General features: G+C 34.0%; 1 protein-coding gene and 1 pseudogene across 1 annotated transcript; one reads left to right on the forward strand and one right to left on the reverse strand.

Moving 5' to 3' along the window:
* The first annotated feature begins 3,276 nt into the window (after window positions 1-3,276).
* Window positions 3,277-9,466, forward strand: LOC117913416 (UPF0235 protein C15orf40-like). Its single transcript, XM_034828390.1, has 3 exons — window positions 3,277-3,482; window positions 3,733-3,821; window positions 8,969-9,466. The coding sequence occupies exons 1-3, from the start codon at window positions 3,317-3,319 to the stop codon at window positions 9,098-9,100; spliced, it is 387 nt and encodes a 128-aa protein (XP_034684281.1). The 5' UTR covers window positions 3,277-3,316; the 3' UTR covers window positions 9,101-9,466.
* Window positions 9,467-9,823: 357 nt separating this feature from the next.
* LOC117913415 lies at window positions 9,824-12,524 on the reverse strand (annotated as a pseudogene).
* Window positions 12,525-27,535: the final 15,011 nt, after the last annotated feature.

The following is a 27,535-nucleotide window of genomic DNA, read 5'->3' on the forward strand; positions in this document are numbered from 1 at the left end:
TTATCAAAATGAATTTCAATGCATTGAGATACAATTTCGATATAAGGTGCAGCATTTCGAGACATCAAGATACATTGAGAAACAATTTCGATATAAAGTGCAAAATTTTGATACATTAAGATCTATAAAGATACATTGTGATACATGTAGAAATCAATTTGATACCACATTAGAAGCATGCCAGAGGTATAGAAGGTTTAGGTATTTTTCAAAATTCATTTCGACACCACTATGAAGGTATCAAAATTTCATATACAAATGAGATTTTCATAATTTCACTCTAAGACTTTCCCTATTTGACTTTTACAACACAACAATGAAAACCAAGTTCTTAAATTATCTAAATAAAACATTAAATCTACGTTTGATTTTGAATTGGAGTTTGATTCAATTGAAGATAGGCCTATGTATTTTTGGTTTTAAGACTAGCAATTCTAGGATTTGACTTGATTCATTCAAATTGTTTCTTATTATTAAGAAAAGGAACAAAAAAATATAATAGGATGTTGTACAGAAGGCGTAATGATCTAAGCACTATCTTGAAAAAAGATTCAATATAATAGACGTGTGTGAAGATGCAAGATGATGACTACCTCCATCGGGGCAAACAAGTCATTATTCCCTAAGATTGGTTTTGAGTTTTTCCTACAAAGGGCAAAAAACCATTTGTGAGATACCACACTATGAGGAAAATGAAATTTTCACATTGACCACAAATCATTATTTGGGAATACCAAATTCTTTTTGTGTCCCACAAATGGATTTTGGTTAGAATTAGAGTCCGTTTGGTAGTAATTATAGGAAACGCTTTTAATATTTTTAATACTTAAAAATTTTCATCATTCAAGTATTAGAAATGCTAGAAACGCTTTCTAAAATTATTGTTGTTAGCCCGAGGGTTCTCCTAATCGGGTTTTGATGATAACAAACCATGGTTAAATAACTAATTGGTTTAATGATTAAGAATCTCAAGCATAAACTCGAAAATTCATCAAAAGACCAAATGGATACAAAATCAAGATGCTTGGAAGACTTGTGATCATAGGAAACTAATATAAGATGAATGCATGAGTGCACTTAGGATTTTCACACGTTTCATGCAATTTAGAAAACTCGGTTTATTATTTAAAACTTCGATTTCATTAAAACCCGAGTTTTTAACTAATGTACCTTAGGCAAAATGTTTTATAATTGGCTTAATAATTCACCTAAAGACCTTGCCTAAGTATTAGAAAAGAAAGGAATTAAAAAAATAGGTTTTCGGGGCCAAAAAGGCTCAACCGGTCGAGGCTATAGCCAACCGGCTGAACCAGTTGAGGAATCGGTCGACAAGTTGACCTCGTCCGATCGAGGACCGGTCCAAGAATGCCAAAAACTTTATCTCTCTCTCAGTGGCCTTCTCTTCCCGATCGAGGTGATTCTCTTTTCAATCGAGGTCCGGTCGAGGCAACGATAATTTGTCAAACATTAAATGCTCAAACGGCTAGTGAACCGATCGACCCCTAACTCGATCGGACGAGGTTACCTTTTGCTATTTTTGACTCCCGAGTTTAGAAACCTATAAATTGAGAGTTCCACTTCATTTATTGATAAGAGAACACTTGCATTCAATAGTCTACCTACCTGTTCTTGGTCAAAAAGCTCTCATTTATTTCATAGTGCATTAAATCATCACTTGCATATCCTTTAGTGCACTCTTGTGTGTCATCCTAACTTTGTCTTGTATTTGAGCTATCCTTAAGCTAGGTTGATGGATTATTTCTTGTAAAAATCTGAGTGTTAAAGTCTTCAAGAGGTTCGAATCTTGAAGAGATTGTGTAAAAGCCCATTGGAGTCGGAATCCAAGTGTAAGAAGATTGGAAACTTGGTTGAAGCTTCAAGTTAGTGGAACCCTCACTTAGTTAGGAGATAGAGGAGAGTGGACGTAGGCAAAGAAGTGTCAAACCACTATAAAATCCGAGTTTGAATTCTTTAACTATATTTCTTTATTTTGCTTATATTGTGTTTGAATTTGTCGTGATTGAAAATATTTTTAAAACCCAATTCACCCCCCCTCCCCCTTGGGTGTTTTTTTTATTTAAGCATAACCTTTGTTTTCTCAATTGCCAAATAGGCTCTTAGAAGAACATAAAATCAATGAATTCTAACTATGAGAAATCAATTTATTTAAAAGAAAATTATTTATTTATTTATCCTATTTTTCAAAATCTAGAACAAATGAGATTAAGGGTTATATTTTGAGCATAAAAATCTATATCTAATTTATATGGAATTTTTTCTTTATCTCAAAAATATTGTGCACAAAAAGTTATCTCAATTAAATGTGTAATTTCTTTTTAAAAAAATATTACAACTTTACTCATAAGAGCATTTATATTTCAAATTTAAGTGCTACAAGGCCTTATTTTTCTTCAATGAAGTCAAAATTATTCTCCTTTAAATATCATTATTACAATTATAATTGTGTGTCTTATATTTAGTAAATTTTTTAGCATATTTAACTTTCTATTAAATAGACTTAGTAAATTTTTTACCATATTTAATTTTCAATTAATTATATAACTAAACTTGAGTTATATTATTTAAAAACGGTTTAATTCTCATGTAAGTACAAAGTTTAGTGATGGTTTAAAAAATTCTTTAATATTTGATATATAAACTTAGATTTAATATGCAAACAAAAGTCGATAATATTAATCTTAAAAATTAGAGTCTTATTATAATATTAAAAATATGTTTTTAAATTTTATAGTTTTGTACCCAAATTTCATTTATTGGTTTTCTTATATCTTGTTTTTGTTTATTTATATATTTTTTTCAATTACTTAGAATTTATTACACATATTCAATTATCAGGCTATTTTAGTACTTTATTATTTTTATAAAAATTTAAGCAAATTGATATCTTCATTATGCTAAATTTGTTAAAAATCTAAATAAAGGTTTGTTCTATGTTTTCAGATGATATTTTTTAATTGTTTTTTATTAATTTTATTTGTTTTTTAAGACTGTTTAAAAAAATAATTATATAAATATTTAAAATGATTAAAAATAAAACAAAGCACATGCAAATTATTTTTAAAATATTAAAAATAAATTAAAAATATTTTAGACTTATAAACAGATTTTTATCCGATAAAACATTCGAAGAACCGATTTCGAAAACAGTTACGAAAGAGGCTATGAATCACTTAAAAATTTGATTGTAGTTTTTGTAACACGAACAAATTTGATATAAAGTGAGCCACCGAATTATAAAGTGGGACATAGGGAAACAATTAAAGATGGTGTCGATATTCCTGGACACAGCCTAAGTATGGCTCCAAGTAAAAAGGGCAAAGCGAAGGCCAACTCAGGCGGGTCAACTCAGTCATCTGACTCTGTTAACAGCAACTTCCCTTCATGTATTCGATTCGTGCCTCCCTCCTCCGTCTCCATCACCGTTCATGCCAAGCCCGGCTCCAAAGTCTCCTCCATCACAGGTCCATCGCTCCAGGTTTTCTTAATCCCCGTTTGGTTTCCAGAAACGTTCGGAAAGTGAGAGAAACTAAAATTTTGAAATTTTATCTTTTTTGTTTTATGTTCTTTTCATGAATTCTGATTTTAATACATTCAGAGAATTTTGCCCTTCTCCTGCACCTTCTCAGGAAACAACCGATTCTATGTGCGCACGCGTTTTGCTGTTGTTGTTTGATGTTTTTAATTTTTAGGTTTTTATTTTTATTAATTCAGATTTCGACGATGAGGCGCTGGGCGTGCAAATCGATGCTCCTGCAAAGGATGGAGAAGCGAACGCGGCGCTCCTTGATTACATAAGCTCGGTGAGTCTTTCTGTAATATTTTGTTTTCTGGAAATAGATTTGTGCTTTGTTTGGTTGCTGTGAAAATGCGGGAAAGAAACCAATCCGAGTTTTCTATTCAACTCTGACTAACACCGCTCTTGGGTCTAGTTTTCCTCAGAAAGCAACAATGTAGCTCTCAGTATTTAAAATGGAGCACTACTTTAAATCTTGAGGTAGATAAAAGTAGGTGAGATTGAGGCGGACAACAATAGTACTTGTTCAACAATTATAATGTCTAATGTAGAAGGCTTCGGCTTTGATTTTATTTTAGTGGGATTCATTGCAATTGTCACATTGGAAATTTTATCTGTGCATTGGGGAAAAACATAAAATGAAAAGAAATTCTTTGAATATTTTGATCTGATGGCTGAAGAGGGAAATATTCTTGGTTGGGCGCTTTTTAGTTCGATGTTAAGATAGAAATATGAGTATTGTAACGAGGTTTTAACACCCTCTCCGCATGGAGGACAAGTTTCATCAACAAAGAATAGAATGGTACATCCCTACTAAGAATGTCAATTGTGTGGGATTTTTATTAAGATTTCCTAGGGATAAAGTACATATTTACAAATAATTTACTTATTTATTCAAGTTTAAGTGAATGGTACTTCCTTATAACATTAGCTTAAGCAGTGTATGATGGATCATGGATCATCAATATTCTAGGATTGCCAATAACAATGTAGTAGTTTTGGAAAGAAGTGATGTTGCCTCTTATAGGATACATTGATGGAGGGTGGTCTCTTATAATTAGGTAGTAGTGAGAACATGAATATGTGGATACTTGTTGTTTTGCATTTACATGTACTTTGTTTCAGTGTTAGTTTTTATTATTTTCTTTTCTTTTCCTTCTTTGGATAAGCAAATGAGTGGGCATCCTGTGTACATAGGGTTATAGAAGCAGCACCAAGAGATAAGATTCTTTTCCTTTTTCATAGGAAATAAGAAATTAAAGTATTGAAGGACATTAAATTCAGGGTAAGGTTTTCAATAGAAAACTGATGTTGTGAAGATAAAGTGGTAAGTTAAAAATCCCCCACAGAATGGTTATTAGAATGAATGCCATCCAAGAGGTCAACATACAAATCATTCTATATATAGATATATATAGTCTCAAAATTTTAAAACTGAACACCACACATTTATTTTGATAAAAGATATGTATTTCTATGTTAGGATGTGGGTCTGCTTGTGTGTAAAGTTTCACACTCAAATCCATATAGTAGCAAGGGCGGTTGAGGCCTGAATTTGGTGGCAAGGGGTTTGAATCATAAGGGGGTTTCAAGTAAGGAACAAAATTTGATGTTACCATTGAAAAACCAGAAAAGTTTGGGGTATTAGTGGTCCCCAATATCAAAACTGTCTGATGTGTATCGTTAAGTTGGAATTTTAAGAAAATGCTCCAAATTTTGCCATTTTTCTATGAAAATTCTGCCAGTTTCATCCAGCGAGCTAGCTGTAGGGGTGCCTATATTGTACATGTGAGACATATGATTAGTATGTAAAATGTGTGTGCAACTGAAATTTTGTTGAAATATTGCAATATTTCTTGATGTTTTGGGAAATATCTTAATATATTTATATGATTATTACTTTATTCCATCTTTCTTTTTCATTTATTTTACATTTTGGGCTATTTTCATTTTTTTGATAGGCAAAGGCAACAATATATTAGAAAAGGGCACCAAGAGGAAAACCCAATAGCATACAGGAAGTATACAAAAGGCCCCTTAAGGCACACACAAAAGAAGAGAAAATACAAACCCGACCCTCATCTAGCGCCTAGCCAATCAATAAAACTAGGTAAAGTAATAGAACCTTCATTTACAATTGATTTTGTCCAAACCCAAAGATTACAAACAAAAGAATTTTTCACCCTATGAACCGAAAAGTCCTCGTTTTCGAAAGCAATCCTGTTTCTTTCTTTGGGCTATTTTCATTTCCTAACTCACTGAAAATTTTACCTAAAATTTCAATAAAATCATAAGTCCTATAGTAAATTAAATCACCTTAAAACTGAATTTAAACTAATCTATAAATCAACTTCAAAATCACCCATATCCAAAAAAATAAATATAAAAAATCAACTTAAAAATTGTACCTATATTTATTGCTAAAATTTACTTAACAAATTACTCTAAAAATCAACTGAAAAAAAAATCAATTTAAAAGATTCAACTTACATTTCATAATCAGTCTTAACTACTACTCAAAGTTCATTGCACACAAATATAACTTAATTAAAAAAATGAACCTAAAATTCTACCTAAATTTTACAACAAAAATTAACCTAAAACTCTCCCTACCTAAATATCAAACTATGAGAATAGGGGTGATGATGGTTTTGAACTCCCTAGAGATTCTAGACGATACCTAGGCTATCCATGACCATGGTATTCTCCAATAATCTTATGTTTTTAAAAATTTGTCATAAAATAGATGCCTATGGACCAATTTACACTTTCATTGGTCAGAGCACACAACTTTTGTCCGATATACTACATACTTGTGATGTAGATAACTTTTGTTTATATTTTAACTTTTGTTTATATTTTGACTCTAAGTGGTGCACCATTGCATGTCTTAGTAATCTTTGAAGTTCCATTTTAACTTTCCATGTTATGTTAGTAATTTCCTTCATTTCTTTTGAAAAGTTTCTGATATTGATATTTTGTCAATATTTTTGACGATACCCTAATATTTGTATGGTTGATATATTTGTCAATACTCGCCTTTTGGTCCTTGGTTTTTGGTTTGATTCCAATTAAAATGTATTTCTGATAAAGAAAAAAATATCTATATCAAGTAAATAAAACTTATAAAATGGTAAAGATTCAACATTCAAATAGTACCAACAACTGCTACATCAAAATGCTTACCCTTACAACTAATTGATTATAGCAATCATACTTGGTTCATTTTAAGAACTTTCTTTAATAGTCTTAGCAAGAGAGAGGGAGCATTAGACAAGAAGACCCTAAGCAACTACTCCTTTATATTTTAATGTCAATGGATGATAAATTTTCAAAAAATTTTGAATTCAATTTCATTAAAAAGGATTATGTTTTTATAGACTCCATCGTCATGGCTTTAATCTAAATACATATTGATGCATTGGTAAGTTCTAATATCTGCCCATGAAATTGAGTGGAGCATGTTTTCTTCATTTGATTTACTGGTAGGCTCCTCTTAAACATTTTTGGAACTGCCAGATAGTCGCTAATAGGATGGTAAAAAAATATATATCTCAACCCCTTCATAAAATCAGATACACACATTAATTTGTGACTGAAACTTATGACAAAACATCAGTTGATAATACTGACTAGTTTATTAATAGTTTTGAGCTTTGATTGATCACGTGACCGATAAAACAGAGAGGTGTTGTAAGAAAAAATTGAACATAAATCTTGAGCAGCTTATTTCATATAAATTAAACTTATTTCGTATAAATTAGTGCACTTTCTTTCAAAAAAAAAAAAAAAAAAAAAGAAATATTCATAAATGAAACCCCAAAAGGGGTTGTAACCCAAGTACATGGAAAGTGTCAGTAGCATCAAGAGAAGGAAACAGAACAAAACTCCCTAGGGGTAACAGGATAATTACAAAAATGATTCAAAATTCAAGAAAGACATCCGTCCATTCCCCAAGAACTCAACCTTCCATATTAATAGATTGCAAATAAAACTCCTTTTACTTCCTGTCCAAAATCTCACTTCCGGAAAAATCTGGAAATTCCTGTATAGGATGGTTTTACATTTTGAATAGGAGTGAATTCCATTTTTTTAATTATTGGGTTATTAGTAGGTTTTTTATTTATTATTTTTCTTTTTGATTTCATTATAGCATAGGAAAATTTTGTCCAACCAATGTTTTGCAGCTATCCTGACTTTTAAAAGTATGATAGATCAGATGTGACATGACTTGGAGAGATGACACTTGAAATTAGAGCATTGTTGGAAGCCAAAGCTAGGGAATTTGTGGTAGTAGGAAAAGTGAGCTTGAAGGTTTTAACTATGGGGTTGAAGGAGGAAAAGTTGAATAAAAGTAGTAGAATAAAAAGCAATTTGCAAGGGATATGACCCTTTTTGGTATGTAACAGTGAGTCATTATTCATGAAGCCAACCCAAATGGTTGGGACCAAACTTTCTATTATTAGGATGATGATTGAAATTTGACAAATTTACATTTTTGTGAAAATAATAAAAATAAGAATTGGTTTACAATTGATGGGATTGGAAGAAGAAATTATTGCATGCAGATTGCTTTGAAAAATTTTGAGTAAATATATTTTCATTCTCCATTCAATACCTCCGAAATCCCATGGTTGTTTAGAATGGTAATTTTTTTTTTTCTTTTGGATACATATTCTTAGAAGAGCTATTTCTCAAGATTGGTTAGAAGCTTTACCTATTTCCAAGTTAGACTTTTATAGATTGAATGGTTTCATAGGTCCATGACACTGAATCATTTGTTTGCACTATGGGGGGCTTTCACTATTTTGATTATAAAATGTCATCAGGATATATATATATATATATTTATAGGTAAATTTTTGTCCCCCATTGAGACTTGAACCTAGAACCTCCCACAAGCCCTCCCCATCCCTTTACTACTTGAGTCGGGCCTTAAGGGCAGAATGTTATAAGAATATAATCCTTGTCTTCCCCCCCCCCCCCCCCCCCCCCCCCCCCCCCCCCCCTCTTCTTTTCTTTAATTTTCCTTTTTGAAAAATTGTAGGTTCTTCTTTGGTGGTGGTACTGAGTAGATTAGGCTGATACACCAAACTCTTGTCATGATTGCTTCACAATTGTAAATTGATAGCACCTTCTTCACAACTGTTCCTTTCTTCTTCATTACTACATAGCTAGATACATTCCTATGAATATGGTAAGATGTGTTCATATGCTAAAAAGGACTGTGGAGTACATCAATTGTTACTTAAGATTTCTTCATGGTTTTCTTGTCCAAAAAATTTATTTATTTTACATCTTTTCCGTTCTCTTTTGCTTGGATTAATTGTTCTTCTGTCTGTTCTTTTCCTTCCTCAGTATAGTTTGTTTATTTAAAAAGTAATGTTCTCAATGCTGATAAATTTTACAGAGTTCATTTTTCTCCATTAACAGATTGTAGGAGTGAAAAAAAGGCAGGTGTCTATTAGTTCCGGTTCTAAATCAAGGGATAAGGTTGTGATTGTGGAGGAAGTAACTTTACAGGGTGTTTTTGATGCTTTGGACAAAGTTTCCAAGTCCCATTGATGTAGAAAGGAGACCTGTGATTTCCATCCATTAGCATGACTCAGGAGTTCTTGTTTCTTATCTCATTGCAGCCAAAACTGATGCTGGTGTTGTGGAGTGTGAATCTGTTTTGCCAGTATTGGATGTACACTACTGATTCTCAGGAGACCATAAATTGTGAATCCAACTGTTAATTGCACTCATTTTTGGATTTATATTTATAAATCAATAGTTTATAATTTGCTATACCAAGAGTGTGTTACTCTTTCATCAGAAGGTCTTATTTCTTCGTCACTTCTACATTTATACTTTGGGTTATTTTTGTAAGTCTGCCCTACGTTCTATATGGCTGTTCTCGGCATTCCCTAATAAACCATCTTTTGTAGCGCTAAACTTTCTTGATGACTCTCAATTAAGCATGTTCTCGCACTTGGTAATCAAGAATTTCTTCTAGTTCTGCTTGATTTATGTGTATTTGTGCTCAACAAGCTAAGACCCTCAGCCGATCTCATGTGGCAATTAACGCAGTACCTTCACTGAAGAAACTGTTATTGAGTTTCTTCGGACCCTGCCATGGATCTGGCTAGATGTTAAAGTTATTAGGAAGAATAAGATATTGAGTGGTAAGGAAGTGGCGTGCACTAGATAAAACCATGTGTGAATTTGTGCATGAGCATCCAGAAATTTACATTATGTTTCTGACAATGCATGGTATTGAAATTAGATATATGTTGTGCACTCTCATTGAACAAACCAAAGCTTTACTTTTAATTTAATTGCAGAGAAATTCTTAACACAAGGTGCAGCCAGTAAGCGCTTATGAAACAGGGAAAACAAAAATGCATTGTCTGACCCTAGATGGCAGAAAGAAAAGAAACAGGACTTGGAGGTACTGGGATGTCTACAGTGCCTTCCAACATCAGGAGAACCTTCTTCATTGATGGACGAAGCGATGGCTCGTCCAGGATGCACCAGAGACCAACTTTAACCATCCTCTCCAACTGTCTCTTGTCCACCTCTTCATCGCCCACTAGTTTACCAAGCTCACCAGCTTCGAAACAATGGTAGACCCATTCTTCTAGAATGGCTTCTTCTTCCGGGAGGCTCCAGTCTACATTCTTTCGACAACATATGGTCTCCAACAACACAATTCCATAGCTGTAAACATCTGCTTTAACTGTTACTGGCAGTTTGCGATGCCACTCAGGGGCAACATAGCCCTTGTTCCTCTGATCCCGGTAAAGGTATTGGTCTGGTCATGCATCAGCAGCTTTGCTAATCCGAAGTCCGAAATTTTTGCACGTTTATACTCATCCATGAGTATGTTTTGTGGTTTAATATCACAATGTATGATCTGTGTCTCACACTCTTCATGCAGATAGAGAACGCCTCTTGCCACGTTCAGGGCAATTCCCATTCTCTCAATCCAGCAAGGTTGTTTTCCAGGTGTGAAGAGCAAATCTGCAAGTGATCCATTGCTCATGTACTCATATACCAAAAGCCTATTTGGCCCTTCAAGGCAGTAACCCAGCAATCTGACGAGATTCCTGTGGTGTGTTCTCCCAATTACTTTTAATTCATTCTGAAATTCTCTTTGCCCCTCAGCTAACACCTTCTCTAGTTTCTTGACTGCTACAATCCTCTGGCCGTTTGATATGCCTCCCTTATAAACAGTCCCAGAAGCTCCCTTACCAATCTCTTCCTTAAAACCGTTGGTAACCTTCTCAAGTTCCATGTAGGTAAATGATCGCAGAGCAACGCCTTCAGTCAATCCAACATTCCCAGTCTCTGAGATCTTCTTGTATGCCCATAGATTCTTTCTATGAATTAGAACTCCAGAAATGACCAAGATAATGAGAGCAAAAGAAGCTAATGAAACACTGATAACTAGGATGTCTGTCCGGATCTCTTTCTTGGTTCCTTGTTGTGAAACTTCTGTGGAACCCACCTTCACAAAGAGTATGTTTGACTTACTTAGCGATCTTCTCCCAAATCGCAAAGGAAGCCGTTGCTTTCTGCAACTTCCATCTTCAAACAGGGCAGCTTCACAGTTACAGTCCTCCAAGCAGGCTTGTTCACAATCTTCTTGGGTTGGTAATGATAGAGTGGAGTAGGAAGCATCTTCCCACTGGGTGTTATCCAATGTTGACATGGTGTATTTGGTACTTCCATCCTTGCTTTGCAATATCTTCTTCGAAATTTCTTATGCAGCCCGAACTCCAGTTGCTTGCAACAACAAAATCAAATCCAGGAAGACAGACACAGTCAGGCCTGTCATCAAGCAGAACACAAAACCCATTAACCCCACATAGACCCTTAGGAGCACACTTGTCGGTTGAAGATGTCCATAAAATTGACCAGCTGCCGTTCTGACCCAAATCATGTGAGTACAGTTTGAAGATCCCATCCGGATCGATTCTCAGACGATAGAGGTTTTCATTGTTATAACCATCTGTTATATTCTTTATATTGGAACCGTTTGTATTGAGCAAGTAGAGATGACCTTTATCATCAAGATTAAGGGTCACATTATCTCCTTTTCCATCTGTACCTGATGCATAATAAGCAGATGTTGCCGTGACTGGAGTTTCCACCGGGTATTGCACAAGGTTCCCATCATTTTGCATCTTCAGGCGAAATAATCCAGTTGAGGGGTTAGTTTCTGACATACTAGAAAGCAGCTCTTTCCCTGCAGAGAGACGTTGACCTGGTAAAAGGGTATCAGTTGGGAGATCAAAACTCTGCCATACAATGTCCCCATCAGAATTATAGAGCACGAAATTTCCAGAATTCAGCATGGAAGCAGAATAAGCTGAAGCAGAATTGGCGATCTCCTTTTGCTGACCTTGCGTTTGCAACCTGAGCCTGCCTTCACTAGTGAAGTGCAAGGTAGCGGTGCTGGGGACTGGGAGATCATCTCGGTTGGCTGTCCACACTACAGTTTTCTGGGGATTTCCGTTGAGAAAAATTCCTAGATAATAGCCATCACTCTGCTTGTAGAATCCAAAGGCATATAGGCGGTTGGAAGACAGCCAAAAGGAGTTTGAAGTGGGAGTTAGAGAAGAACCTCGACTTATATTAGAACTTCTTTGTTGGGCTGCTGCTGCAACACAAAATGCAGAGAGAAGAAGAAACAGTAAAGCAGTTGAAGCCATTAGAGATAAGCTTTCTATATCTTTTCTGTTTCGGCCCTTTCCCTACAACAGTCGAGGTAACAAGTAAATAAGGGCAGGATTGCGCGACTAGGAGAAATGAGGAGCAGATGAGTCGAAGTCTTTGGTCTGTTCGGATGGAAAAGTATGCAAAGAAAAGTCTTTAGTGCCAAACGGACTAGCGTGGTGTGGCTCTCTGGTAGGTCCTGTCCTCATTTTCTTTGCCCTGGAAGAACAACCGTTGGAGATTATACTAGATTTCACAAATCTGAAATGTTGGATCTTCTTGATCTTCCCCAGAAAGCTATCTTCTGAAATGGTAGCCTAACCCCATTTCCCAGAATGAGTGGGCTGTTGATTTGGTGAATAAAAAGAATGACGTAACAAACGTTGCTATATTTTATTTTGAATGTAAGCTAAACTTTGACAAGGAAAGGAGTGAGGTCTTTAATTCTAATTCGACTTGGCTTATCAACTTTATTGTTTAATTTGATTAATTATTTGTATAGTCAATAATGATATACAAATAATTATTGTACATAACCGTACAATAATTATATGACAGTGACACTAATAATGATATAAAATTATATTTTTTTGAATCTATTCTAACATAACCGTACATAAACATAATTATATTCATAATATTTTTTGAAAGTGCTTCTAGTTTTTATAACACTTGAAAGATGAAAATGTTAAAAACACTTTCTATAATTATTGTCGAACACATTTTAATAATAATATAAAGTTTAACTTAACTCTGTAGACATTAAGTTAATTAAGGTATGATTTGAATGCATTTTTTGTTTTTTATTTTTAAAATAAAAAATAATAACTTTAAAATAGAATAGAAAAGTTTTCAAACAATTAATTTAAAAAAATAATAACTTTTTAAAAAATAAAGATATCATAAAAAAAATTATTATCCCAAATTTATTTATTTTTAATTATTTTATATAAAAATTATTGCTTTGTGTATACAAATTATTACTATTTTTATTTTTTAAAATAAAAATTAAAAAATATATCCAAACCAACACCTAACTTTATTCTTATTATTTTACCTTTTATTAATATCTAACTTCAAGTTAGTACATGAACTTACAACTATGTTAAGGTCATTATTCCAACCCACTAGATATGTGACACGTGGAAATTCATTATTTAATTCTACTACTTTGAATATGGAATCTTCCTACTTTAGTATATCTTTAATAATTTGTGACATATACTTATACGTCCATCACATTCTTCAATAACTTGTGACGTTAATGTGTGACCTGGTCAGCTCCTATACACACGCTTTTGAAAGGATGGATAACACTCAGTTGGAATGTCTCCATTCCAAAAGTCTTCACGCGTAATTGACGCTCACATTAATAAAAAGAAAATTGCCTTCCTCCCATGCGTTATCTTCTCATGCGTACAGTAAAAATTCAAGAAAATTTATTGAACAAGTAGACGAGGAGTCAATATTAAATGTGAGTTGGCTACACGGACGATTTTTATTTATTTTTTTAAATATTAGTGTAGACCCCCATTTTGGGTCATTATTTCCAGCATACAAGAGAGCCTTGTTCAGCTATTCTTTTTGCCAGGTGGAAGGCTCTGGATGACCATGTGTTGCCTTGTGGTTGGCTGTTGGGGATTCAGAGGAGTGGGCTGAAGGTGCAGTGAGAATGGGACACGTGGATGGGAATATTTTGCAAGCCGTTATGGAGGAGCACATTTTGTTGCCTGAAAGGGGGATATTTTGGCTAGCTTGGTGAGTAAGGTAGGAGGGCTAGCTAGAGAAAAACTAGAAGGAAGATATTTTTCATGTGGTTGGTTGCTTGAGAGAGAGCTGCATGTTTAAAGAGAGAAAATAGGATGAGTGGGTTGTGAGAGAGACACTTTGGGAGAGTGAACGGAAGAGAACCAGAGCAGAGAACAGGAAAGAGGAAGGAAGCTAGAGTCTTACTGGTCTTGGAGTAAAAGAAAGGGTGAGAAGCTGACCAAGCTTTCAGAAACCTAGGTATGGCCACTGAACATTTCACCGTTTTCCTTCCTCGGTGCTTGTTGATTTTGAGTGTTATTTGCTTATTTGGGTGTGGATATCATATGTCCATGCATTGCTTGTTGCCTTTGAAGCGGTTGATAGACTAGATCTTGCTACATTCGTCTATACACCTTTGTTTTTCTTCGAGATAAATCCTGATTATGGTTCAGTTTTGCTGTGACATATGAGAATCATGTTCCCACTCCTTGTTTCACTCACTCGCTCTTGGCCCGTTGATTAAAACATGAAACGTATGGCTATAGTTGGCTCATTTTGCTTTCTTCATTTGTGCTCTATTATCTTGTTGTTTGTTTTTTTTTTTTCTCTCTTTTCCCCTGTTTCTGATGTCCACCTATGGAGAGCTGGGCACAATGCATACAAAGCATTAAGAGGTTCTGAGCATTTGTGGTACATGGGTTTTTACTGGGTGAGGCAATACCAGAAGATTTCAGGGATGTTTATGACGATAAATGCAAGTGTTTGCATTCTTGGAATATTGGTGATTATTTCTCGAGTTTGGTACAGTTTGAAGGGCACCAGAAGGCTGTTTGTGGGATTGCTTTGCTATTTAGGCCTGATAAGCTATATGCTGGGAGGCATGATGAAACTAAGGTGGCCAAGTTAAAACTAAGGGAGCTCCAGAGCATAATTCCTTGAAGAAGCTGCTCATTTCCTCTCTGCGTGCACAAAATAATACCTCCTCATTAGCATGGCCACCCTACAGTTGTTGCATGACCACCTGCTCATTTTTTTATTCACCCAAAGGAAACAACAGAGAGGAAAGTTCAGCCCGTTGAATCAAATAGAATTGAATGATGGCATCAAGTAATCTCTGCTTTCAACCACTCGACTTTGTGATGGATACTCTTCAGTCCACTGCACTGGGAAAGATAACCAGGCCAAGTTCGAGTTTGCCATACACTCTGGAGTTGGATCACTGCCAAAGCTATAGGAGAACTGTCTATGAAAACCCAGAATCCTTCTTTTACTCCCAAGAAGCTGCTAATTTCCTCTCCTGCACCTACTTGCACGCAACTTTGGTCACGCATGGCCATATTTTCTCCCTCTGTATTGAGTACACAACTCTCATCATGATTCATGTTCTATGCTCAACCCAGCACCATTCTTCGACACAGATTTCATGACTTCCATCCCAAGGGTCAGAGGTGGACCCTTGTAACATAATGTGCCTATGCTGTGTTAGGTTATATATGTAAAAATAACTTTTTTGTTTTATGTTTTGAGTGGTTGTCATGCTTCCACGTGAAGAGATTTACTCAAGTTAAATCTCTTTGCATTTGGTTTAAATTCTTGTGACTGTACAACAAAAAGATGGTAGAACCGAGAATACAAAGTGAAAGAAAAAAGCTCCTCTATTTTTTGGGACTGTCTTAACTCCTCTGTTCCCAGGTCTGTTCCAAGCTGTTACTCTTCCATTTTTTCTTTCTATAGCCTTTCTCTGTTTCAGGCTGAAACTGCAGCCAATAGAATTGGTATCAGAGCAACCCATTTCACAAATCCACCTCTCAATCTAATCTTCGATCCACCTTGTTGTTTCCAATCTAATCTAATCCACTTCTTCTTTTCAAGCCCTTTTTATCTCTTAAAACATGCCTCTTGTGTATGGAATTTTAAGAAATTTCCTCTGTTTTGGAAAGAAAGGATACTAGGATTTCTTTTAATCCAAAGACCCAAATCCGAACCTACAATGCAGCTGAATTGGTGATGTTGTTGTGCAATCAGATTCTGTAGCTAGAAACCCTCAATCTTGAAGTAGACGGACCAAGGACTTAAAGGGTAGATCAATGGCTAGCACAAGTGTTACAAGTATGAGTTCTCAACCTTCTTCTATTCCATTATTTGAAGGAGAAAATTATGACTTTTGGTGCGTAAAAATGAAAACATTATTTATGTCTCAAGATGTTTGGGATTTGGTTGAAAATGGTTTTGATGAACCGACAATGTGATTACACTAACTCCGGTTGAAAAAAATCAGTTGAAAGAATTGAAAAAAATGGATGCAAAAGCTCTCTTATTTATTCAACAAGGTGTTGGTAATAACATCTTTCCAAGAATTATGAGAGCTTCAAAAGCTAAAGAAGCATGGGACACCCTTTAACAGGAGTTCCAAGGAGACAAAAGAACCCGCTCAGTAAAGCTTCAAGCTTTAAGAAGAGAGTTGGAAAATATGAAAATGAAGGAGAATGAAACTCTAAATGAGTTTTCTTCCAAATTTATGGAGTTAGTAAATCAGATGAAGTCATATGGTGAAGAAATTAGTGATAAAAGAATTGTTGAGAAACTTTTGATCAGTCTACCTGACAAATTTGACCCAATTGTGGCTGTGATTGAAGAAACAAAAGATCTCTCACTGCTCAGTGTACAAGAGCTATTTGGGTCTTTAAAAACTTATGAACAGAGATTGTTGAGGCATTCTGAAAAATTAGTAGAAAGTGCATTCCAAAAAAAAAAAAAAAAAGCCTTAACTCAAGAAATGTTGAAAGGAAACCTATAAGCAATGAAAATAGAAGTGAATCATCTAGAGGTGGCAGAACTGGACGAGGAAGAGCAAGAGGAAGAGATGGAAAAGGTAGAGGAAGATTCAACTATGGAAGAAAGTTCACTAACGAAGATGGCTCATCATTCTCAAAGTGTAATATTTGTAAAAAAAGTAGTCATGTTGAAAAAGATTGTTGGTTCAAAGGGAAGCCTCAATGCTTCAATTGTAAAAAATTTGGGCATGTTCAAAAAGATTGCAGATTTAAGAACAATCAACAAGCAAGTTGTGCTGAGGAGAAAGAGGTTGATGAAAACATGTTTTATGCTTGTCAAAGTGTTGTTGAGCAAAAGAATAATGTGTGGTTCCTTGATAGTTGTTGCACAAACCACATGACTGGTAACAAAAATATTTTCCTTGACATGGATACAACCATCAACTCACAAGTCAAAATGGGTAATGGTGATTTAGTGAATGTTAAAGGGAAAGACATAGTTGGCATCCAAACTAAAGTGGGAACCAAGTACATCAGAGATGTTCTTCTTGTACCAGCCTTGGAGCAAAATTTGTTGAGTGTGGGACAGCTAGTAGAGCATGGGTATAAACTTCACTTTGAAGATAATGAGTGCACCATTTATGATAAGGAGCGGAGAAGAAATTTAGTGAAGAAGATAAAGATGGATTAAAATAGAAGCTTTCCAATTGTCTTCAAATATGCTGAAAATGTGGCTTTGAGAATGGAAGATGTTGAAGAAGCTTGGTTGTGGCATGGAAGATTTGGGCACTTAAACTTCAATAGCTTGAAGATGCTTTGTCAAAGGAAGATGGTACAAGGATTGCCAAACACCATTGAAGAAAAGAATGAAGTATGTGACGGTTGTGCTCTTGGGAAGCATCATAGACAATCATTTCCAAAAGGAGTCGCTTGGAGAGCAAAGAAAGTATTGAAGTTAATTCACACTGATATATGTGGTCCTATGTCTACATCTTCTCAAGGCAACAACAAGTACTTTGTATTATTTATTGATGATTTTACAAGAATGACTTGGGTGTTCTTCATGAAGCAAAAATCAGAAGTGTTCTCCATCTTCAAAAAATTCAAGAGTTTTGTTGAAAAACAAAGTGGTTGCTACATAAAGACCTTGAGAAGTGACAGAGGAATGGAATATACTTCAAGCCAATTTGGTAATTTTTGTGAAGATGAAGGGGTTGAGAGACAGCTTACTGTTGCATATACTCCTCAACAAAATGGAGTAGTTGAAAGAAAGAATCAAACAGTTATGGAAATGGCCAAAGCTATGTTATATGAGAAGGGTTTGCCTAAAAATTTTTGGGCTGAAGCAGTTAACACTGCTGTGTATCTTTTGAATAGATGCCCAACAAAAGCATTATTAAACAAAACTCCGATTGGAGCATGGAGTGGAAGAAAACCATCTGTTAGACACTTCAAAGTGTTTGGGTGCTTATGTTATTCACAAGTTCCAAAGGAAAGAAGGAGTAAGCTGGATGAAACAAGTGAAAAGTGCATCTTCATGGGTTATAGTTCACAGTCAAAGGGTTATAGGTTGTATAATTTGAAAACCAACAAGCTGATCATAAGTAGAGATGTTATTTTTGATGAAAAAGCTGCTTGGAATTGGGAAGAAGGTAAAATTCTGAAGAAAACAATTCTTGTTGATGAACTTCAAACAAAAGCACCAGCTGAAACTAGAAATGGCAGCACTTCAACTTCATCACCTCAAGAATCCCCAAGATCAGTTCCATTATCTCCCTCAACTGAGTCTCCAACTTCAAGCTCGTCATCACCATCCTCAACTCCAAGAAAAATGAGAAGTTTGAGTGATGTTTATGAGAGATGCAATTTGTGCATTGTTGAACCTCAAAGTTTCGAAGAGGCAATAAAATGTGAAGATTGGAGGAAAACAATGGAAAAAGAAATTTATGTCATTGAGAAAAATGAAACATGGCAGCTGGTTGAAAAGCTAAAAGACAAAGAAATCGTTGGGGTGAAATGGATTTTTAGGGTGAAATACCATTCTGATGGTAGAGTTCAAAGGCTTAAAGCTAGATTGGTTGCAAAAGGTTATTCACAACAGCCGGGTGTTGATTTCCATGAGACCTTTGCTCCAGTTGCTTGTCTTGATAGTATTAGAACTATTATTGCAGAGGTTGCTCAAAAAGGTTGGTTGTTGTACCAACTTGACATAAAATCTGCATTTTTGAATGGAAAGCTGGAAGAAGAGATCTATGTTGAACAACCTCAAGGCTTTGTTGTTGATGGGGAAGAAAACAAAGTTTACAAGTTAAAGAAAGCCTTATATGGTTTGAAACAAGCTTCCCGTGCCTGGTACACTCAAATTGACAACTATTTCATTGAAAATGGTTTCATTAGAAGCAAGAGTGAGCCTACCCTCTATGTGAAGAGCAAAGATAATTCCCAAATCCTTGTTGTTGCTCTTTATGTTGATGATTTGATTTTTACTGGAAATGATGAGAAAATGGTTGAAAAATTTAGAAATGAAATGATGAAAAAAATATGAAATGAGTGATATGGGATTGTTGCACTATTTTTTGGGAATTGAAGTCTATCAAGAAGAAGATGGTGTGTTTATTTGCAGAAAGAGGTATGTTGAACATATCCTCAAAAAGTTTGGCATGGCTTGTTGTAATCCTATATCTACTCCTTTAGTTGTGAATGAAAAGTTGAGGAAAGAAGATGGAGGGAAGATGGTTGATGAAACTCACTTTAGAAGTCTTGTTGGAAATTTGTTATATCTCACTGCAACTAGACCTGACATCATGTTTGCAGCAAGCTTGCTATCAAGATTCATGCACTAACCTAGTCACTTACATCTTGGAGCAGCAAAAAGAGTATTGAGATATTTGCAACGCACGGTTGAACTTGGAATAAAATATTTTAGGAATATTGAAGTGAAACTAATTGGCCATTGTGATAGTGATTGGGGTGGCTGTATTGATGACATGAAAAGCACATCAGGCTATGCATTCTCCCTTGGTTCAGGTGTTATATCTTGGGTCTCAAAAAAGCAAGGTTCAGTGGCTCATTCCTCTGCTGAAGCAGAGTATATTTCAGCTTCATTGGCAACTTCTCAAGCCATGTGGTTGAGAAGAATTTTAGAAGACATCAATGAGAAGCAAAATGAAGCAACATATCTACTTTGTGACAAAAAATCTACTATAGCCATTGCAAAAAACTATGTTTTTCATAGTAGGACTAGGCATATTGCAGTGAAGTATCATTTTATTAAAGAAGCTATTTCAAATGGTGAGGTTCAATTGATGAACTGTAAATCAGAGGAACAGGTTGCTAATATCTTCACTAAAGCATTGCCTTTGGAGAAGCTTGTTCACTTTCGAAAGCTTTTGGGTGTAGAGGAACATCACATTAGGGGGGAGAATGTAACATAATGTGCCTATGCTGTGTTAGGTTATATATGTAAAAATAACTTTTTTGTTTTATGTTTTGAGTGGTTGTCATGCTTCCACGTGGAGAGATTTACTCAAGTTAAATCTCTTTGCATCTGGTTTAAATTCTTGTGACTGTGCAACAAAAAGATGGTAGAATCGAGAATACAAAGTGAAAGAAAAAGGGTCCTCTGTTTTTTAGGACTGTCTTAACTCTTCTATTCCCAGGTCTGTTCAAAACTGTTACTCTTCCATTTTTTCTTTCTATAGCCTTTCTCTGTTTCAGGCTGAAACTGTAGCCCAACAACCCTAAGTTGAACACAGATCATGGTGAGCACATACCCCACAAGTGCCCCAATGTCCTTCCCAATCCTGAAAATTATGTCAATGAATAGGTGTCTTCGTAAATGTACTAATTGGGTGCGAATTTTTTGCTACCTTCTCTTTATCAATCTGAGCCAGAAGCGTGAGCACATCTTCATGGAAAATGCAGAGGCCGAGTCCCATGCACGCATGGCCACCCTAGTGTGTGCCAAGGTTAACACATGGCTCATTCCTCCATTCTTTCACCTATTTCTCGTCTGTTCAGTGGCTCTAGTCTCTGCGCAACTACGAACGGAACCAACTCTTGGTAAACTGAAAAGCACCAGAACTACCGAAACCAAGGGGAACGTCCATAGCAACATCAACATTGGTTACCGTGTTTGATGTGAGCTTCAATAATTTGCAAGGCTCACTGCCATCCACCATTAGTAAGATGAAGACCAAGACGGACCAGAACGGAGCATGCATGGCAATGAGGCTTCCGTTTCGCAAACCATACCAGTGAAGCCAAGCTTTCTATATGCATTAACCTTTGGGAGTCTTCAAGAACTTGTGCCCAAGATGAGGTATTGAGAGTCTCAGCTCTCCCCGAACAGGGGACCTCCACCTGCAGACACTCTATGATAACTTTGGAGGTGATGTTTACGCTTGAGGATTCAAAGCCACTTCTGATAAGGCCAAGCCGAATGAAGGTCCAAACCGATGCAGCACCTGCAAGAAACGAGTTGGTTTGATAGGATTTAATTGTCGATACAGTCACCTTTTCTGTGCAACACACCGCTACTCAGACAAATAGGACTACCTTTTTTATTATCGCACTGCTGCACGGGATGCCCTAGTTAAATCCAACCATGTTGTTAAGGTAGAAAAGCTGGATAAAATCTAAATCTGATGGGATGAAGTGCAAGAACTGGATATGATGTCTTTTCATCCCCGAGATTTCTGATGATTTGGCTACTATGCATCAGTGCTCTTGGCTTATACAATATATTCCACTAGAACCCATATGTCTATCAAGCTCTGTCCCCATATTACATGTTCAAATTCTTGAAGAAGACGAGGAAAAATGGATGGATGTCTTTGAGTGGAATTTTATTGTGTGTAACAGGCTCAGAGACAATGTTTTCTGATCATGGACACTTCTCATACACTGCAATTCAGATTGCCTTCACTTTCTTGGTTTATCCTGCTCTGATATTGGCATATATGGGTCAAGCTGCTTACTTGTTGATACATCGTGACACCAGTTACCAGATCATTTTTTATGTTTCAGTTCCAGAAATTGTGAGGTGGCTTGTGCTTTTAATAGCGATTCTTGCCTCTGTTGTGGGAAGTCAAGCGATCATCAACAAAACATTCTCTATAATCAACCAAAGCCTGTCACTTGGATGATTCCCAAGAGTCAAGGTTGTTCATGCCTCTGATAAAATGCATGGCCACCTTTTGGTCACGCTTCCTCTCTTTTTATTTCATCATCTTTGATTTTAAAATAATTTCAAATTTTCCAGTTTTCAAATAGTTTTCCGATTTCTCGATTTCCAAATAATTTTAACTTTTCAAATCTTCATCTTTATATTTTTTTTATTAGGCCTCAAAAATCCATTTTCTAATAAAATTTGTTGTCTTTTTCTTCGGCATGGAATTTTCATAACCTTCATGATTTTTAAAATGTTTTAAAATAAGAATAAATTTAATTTTGTAATTCCAAGTGATGGAATTCATGGAATTAATTCATATAGAAATAAATCGGACGTTGGTGGGGCCCAACATGTGGGATTTTCTCATTGATTGTTATGTCGGATTGGCTTGCCTCACTCCATGACATGCATGCGATTGTTCTGTATTTGTACACTAACCTTGTCCCTAATGATAGAGTTCAGTTTGTGATTAAGGTACGCCTCATATTCGATTGTGTTTATCGATTTATTTGTTATCATGTGTGTCTTGCTTTCACACCTTTTATCATTGTTCGGTATCCATGTTTAATCAATTAATTGTCATACTTGTTTCATCTTATTAGTAGAGAATCGTTTTTAGGGACTTAGAAGGGTGTTACGGTCTTTACCGTACCTTCCCGATAAGTAACCTAACCCCCGAGCCCAGATTTGGTTTTTCACAGACTACCATTTCCAAATAAGGAGTCACGCTTAGGGTTTTCTTTCTTATTTTGTCTTCCCTTTAAAAATAAAATAAAAATAAGTGGTGACTCCAAGTCATTTTCTAAAAAATAAATCATTTTCAAATACAAAGTGAGTTCATCATAGTGGAAGCGCATGAGCAGAAATGCGGGGTCCACAAAATGGCAACTCCACTGGGGATCACTAGAGGGTCAAACTTGAACTTAAGATAAAGCAAATGTGGCATTTGATTGATTGATTAGTGGATACCCACCTTTCTTTGTGCATGTGTTTGCTTGACTATTGATTACACATTGAGAGCTCTTGATATCATTATTCTTTATGCATGTGTAAACCCTTCATTTTGTCCTCCTCGCACATGTCGTTTATAGCAATTCCTTGGTGGCCCATTAATACTCGCATAACCTATCTTTTCTAAGCCACTTTGAGGACATCGATTGAGGGATTCATTTAACCCAATTGTGACTCTTGGTAGCCCTAATTTAGACCCAGGCCCACTTAGGCACCCTAGGTTCATTTAGGTACACTTGGCCCATTAGGCATCACCATAGGCCCATTTAGACACTTTAGGCCCACTTAGGCACCCTAGGTTCACTTAGTACACCTTAGGCCCACTTAGATACACTTGGCTCATTAGGCACCACCCTAGGCCCACTTAGTACACCCTAAGCCCATTAGACGCACCTGGCCCATTTAGGTAACCCTAGGCCCATTTAGGTACACTTGGCCCATTAGGCATCACTTTAGGCCCACTTAGGCACCCTAGGCCCATTTAAGTAACCCTAGGCCCATTTAGGTACACTTGGCTCATTAGGCATCACTTTAGGCCCATTTAGACACTTTAGGCCCACTTAGTTACCCTAGGCCCACTTAGATCACTTTAGGCCCATTTAGGCACCCTAGGCCCATTTAGGTACACTTGGCCCATTATGTATTATTTTTTGCATGGGCATGGTTTGCATGGTTACATGGCTTGTATGACTTGCAAGACTCGTTTTTGTAAAATCACATTGCTTGATTTTTTTTTACCTTTATATTTTTGTTTATTTTATTTTATTTATTATTTTGTATATTTCTTCATTTATTTTATTTTCCTATTATTTTATCACTTTTCCATAATACTTGTCTTTACTTATTTAATTTAATTTAATAATTTTGTTTAAGCGTTTTCATTATTATTATTATTATTATTATTATTATTATTATTATTACTCTATTAACTTTGAAATTTTGTAGGGAAGTCCACCAATAGAAAGATAAGAAAGTGCCTATGATGTGAAGCTCGGAGAGGGTAGCTACAATATTGGTTCCAAGAGTAGACATGGAAAAAATGAATGAAGCCATGTTATGGGGAAGATTCAACTTATGAATGAAAAAAAAATGATGAGCAACAAAGAAGGTAATGTAATTTGTCTTTTGGAAAAAGAATCACGTGATGATGGAAGGAGGTTTCAGTAGTGTTTTGGGTAAAAGCATATTTTAAACCGAAAAGGAAAAGAGATGATATATTTTAGGAAGAATTAAGGTGGCATATTGAATAAATAGACTGTATTTTGCAAGAAACAAAGTAAGGGGAATTCTCAGAAGGAAATAAAAGTCAACTCACATGCAAAAAAGGGAGGAGAGGCGTGATGAAGGGGATTTGGGGGTTTTTTTAGAGAATATGAGAAAGACAATGAGGAAGAGGTAGAAGGAGGATAATTTTTTTGGGTGAGAGCTTGAAGATAGATGGGAGACGTCTTAGTGAGAGGGGGAAGAGAGTTCTAGAAGAATTTTGGTTGATTTTTGAACGGGCTTCAGAAGAAAATTGTAGACATGGAGATCACGTTTCCGGGTGGAACTTCTAGAGGACGCATAGGCTGATTCAGAGACTCTTTGTGGTGAAGGAACACACAAACCAGATCGAAGAAGCAGACACAACTAGACTAAGAAGAAAAAGTGACAACACTGTGAAAGAGGGTAGCTGCAAGCAAGGTTAGTGTTCTTTGACTTCGTTTTGTTGGATTTAAAATGCAAATGAATGTGAATATATGGTCAGTCCTGATGTGAATGATGCTATTGACATGTTTTTATTTATTTGTTAAAGGAAAGGGAATGAAATCATGGACGGTTATAATAGGATTTAATGTATTCCGGTGAATGTTTTGTTGGATTTAATGTATTTATATGAGACGTGTTAATGATTGTTTGAACAAAATATAAATCAAGTTAGGATTTTTAGTTTTTTTGGTTTTTGAATTTATTTTATTTATTTTATTTTAGTTATCATTATTATTATTGCTAATCTCATGTTAATTTTTGTAGGCATTTGTCTTGGATGATTTTGGATGATAGTTTAAAAATTAGATGTTTTATTTGTTTTGGATAATTTTGTGATGTTAATGAAAAGTTGAAATATTTTGCAAGTTTTTTTTAGTTTTCAATAATTTGGATATTAATGAAAAGTTATATTGTGCTTATTTTTTTTTAGCTTTGGGATAATTCCTGATGATTGTTTGAATAAAATATAAATCAAGTTAGGATTTTTAGTTTTTTTTGGTTTTTGAATTTATTTTATTTATTTTATTTTAGTTATCATTATTATTATTGCTAATCTTGTGTTACTTTTTGTAGGCATTTGTCTTGGATGATTCGGGATGATAGTTTAAAAATTAGATGTTTTATTCGTTTTGGATAATTTTGTGATGTTAATGAAAAGTTGAAATATTTTGCAAGTTTTTTTTTAGTTTTCAATAATTTGGATATTGATGAAAAGTTATATTGTGCTTATTTTTTTAGCTTTGGGATAATTCTTGATGATTGTTTGAATAAAATATAAATCAAGTTAGGATTTTTAGTTTTTTTGGTTTTTGAATTTATTTTATTTATTTTATTTTAGTTATCATTATTATTATTGCTAATCTCATGTTACTTTTTGTAGGCATTTGTCTTGGATGATTCGGGATGATAGTTTAAAAATTAGATGTTTTATTTGTTTTGGATAATTTTGTGATGTTAATGAAAAGTTGAAATATTTTGCAAGGTTTTTTTTAGTTTTCAATAATTTGGATATTAATGAAAATTTATATTGTGCTTAATTTTTAGTTTTGGGATAATTCCTGACGATGATGAAAAAGTTAGAGTTTTTAAGTGTTTTGATAATTTTTATGATAGCTTTGTTCAAAAATAAAAAAATAAAAAGTCATAATATTTAAATTATTTTAAACATTTTTTGTTCTCTTGGATTAAAATATAAAATACTTGTTTATCTTATTTATAAAATTTATTATGTTTTAAAAATAATAATAATAATAAAAATTTATGTGCTTTCTAAATGAAGAGTTGTAGAAATCATCCTCTTGTAAATAAAATAAAGTCAAAAAAAAAATTATTAAAGAAAAATTTAAATTATAAAAGATATTCTTACATTAAAAAAATATATTTTTAAATTGTCAAATATATTTTTTATGAGGTTTTATTATTATTATCATTATTAATTAATTAATTTTTTTTTTCTCTTTTTTGTAAATGAATTTTTTGAAAACATTTTCTTTACATGGAATTAAAGCCATTTTATTTAAATAAATTAAAACTTCCTTTTATAAATAAAATACATTAAAACTATGGAATTAATTATTATTATTATTATTATTATTATTATTATTAATACTTATGAAATATTTCCTTTATAAAAGTGATAACATGTATTTTCTTGTGAATAAACTTTTTTTTAAAAAAAAAACATTTTCTTTGCATGGAATTAAAGTCTCTTTTTTAAATAAATTAAAACTTCCTTTTATAAAATTCATTAAAACTATGGAATCAATTATTATTATTATTATTTTAATACTCATAAAATATTTCCTTTATAAAATTATTTTCTTGTGAATAAACTTTTTTTTTTTAAATATTTTCTTTGCATGGAATTAAAGCCTTTTTTATTTAAGTAAATTGAAACTTCCTTTTATAAGATTAATTAAAACTATGGACTCAATTATTACTATTATTATTATTATTTTAATACTCATGAAATATTTCCTTTATAAAAGTGATAATTACATTTATTTTCTTGTGAATGAACTTTTTAAAAATATTTTCTTGCATGGAATTAAAGTCTTTTTATTTAAATAAATTAAAATTTTTTCTTTAAATTCATTAAAACTATGGAATCAATTATCATTATTATTATTATTATTATTATTTTTAATACTTATGAAATATTTCCTTTATAAAAGTGATAATTACATTTATTTTCTTGTGAATAAAAATTTAAAAAAAACATTTTCTTTGCATGGAATTAAAGTCTTTTTATTTAAATAAATTAAAGGTTCTTTTTATAAATAAAATTCATTAAAACTATGGAATCAATTATCGTTATTATTATTATTATTATTATTATTATTATTTTTAATACTCATGAAATATTTCCTTTATAAAAATGATAGCATTTATTTTCTTGTGAACAAACTTTTTTTAAAAATATTTTCTTTGCATGAAATTAAAGCCTTTTTATTTAAGTAAATCAAAACTTCCTTTTATAAATACAATTCATTAAAACTATTGAATAAATGATTTTTTTTAATACTCATGAATTTTTTATTTTTTATTTTTTTATTTTTTTTACGAAAGTAATAACATTTCATTCCAAGGAACATGATTGACAATAATGTAGGAAAAATTAGTCCTTAATACAGGGTAAAAATTAGGAAAGATAAGCGGACCAACCATTTACTCAGTATTGGACTAGCTAAGAAGTAGCCCCAAATGCCCTTACCCATATTTCGAATTATATATAATCGATAAATTAGATTTGAAATTGTGGAAACTCTTACCTATTCAACGAAAATTAAATTTAAAATTTTCAAGAATTTGCGAAAATCAACAATCATCCAAATCCAAATA

Source organism: Vitis riparia, chromosome 4 (assembly GCF_004353265.1).
Source record: "Vitis riparia cultivar Riparia Gloire de Montpellier isolate 1030 chromosome 4, EGFV_Vit.rip_1.0, whole genome shotgun sequence".
NCBI classification, from domain to species: Eukaryota; Viridiplantae; Streptophyta; class Magnoliopsida; order Vitales; family Vitaceae; genus Vitis; species Vitis riparia.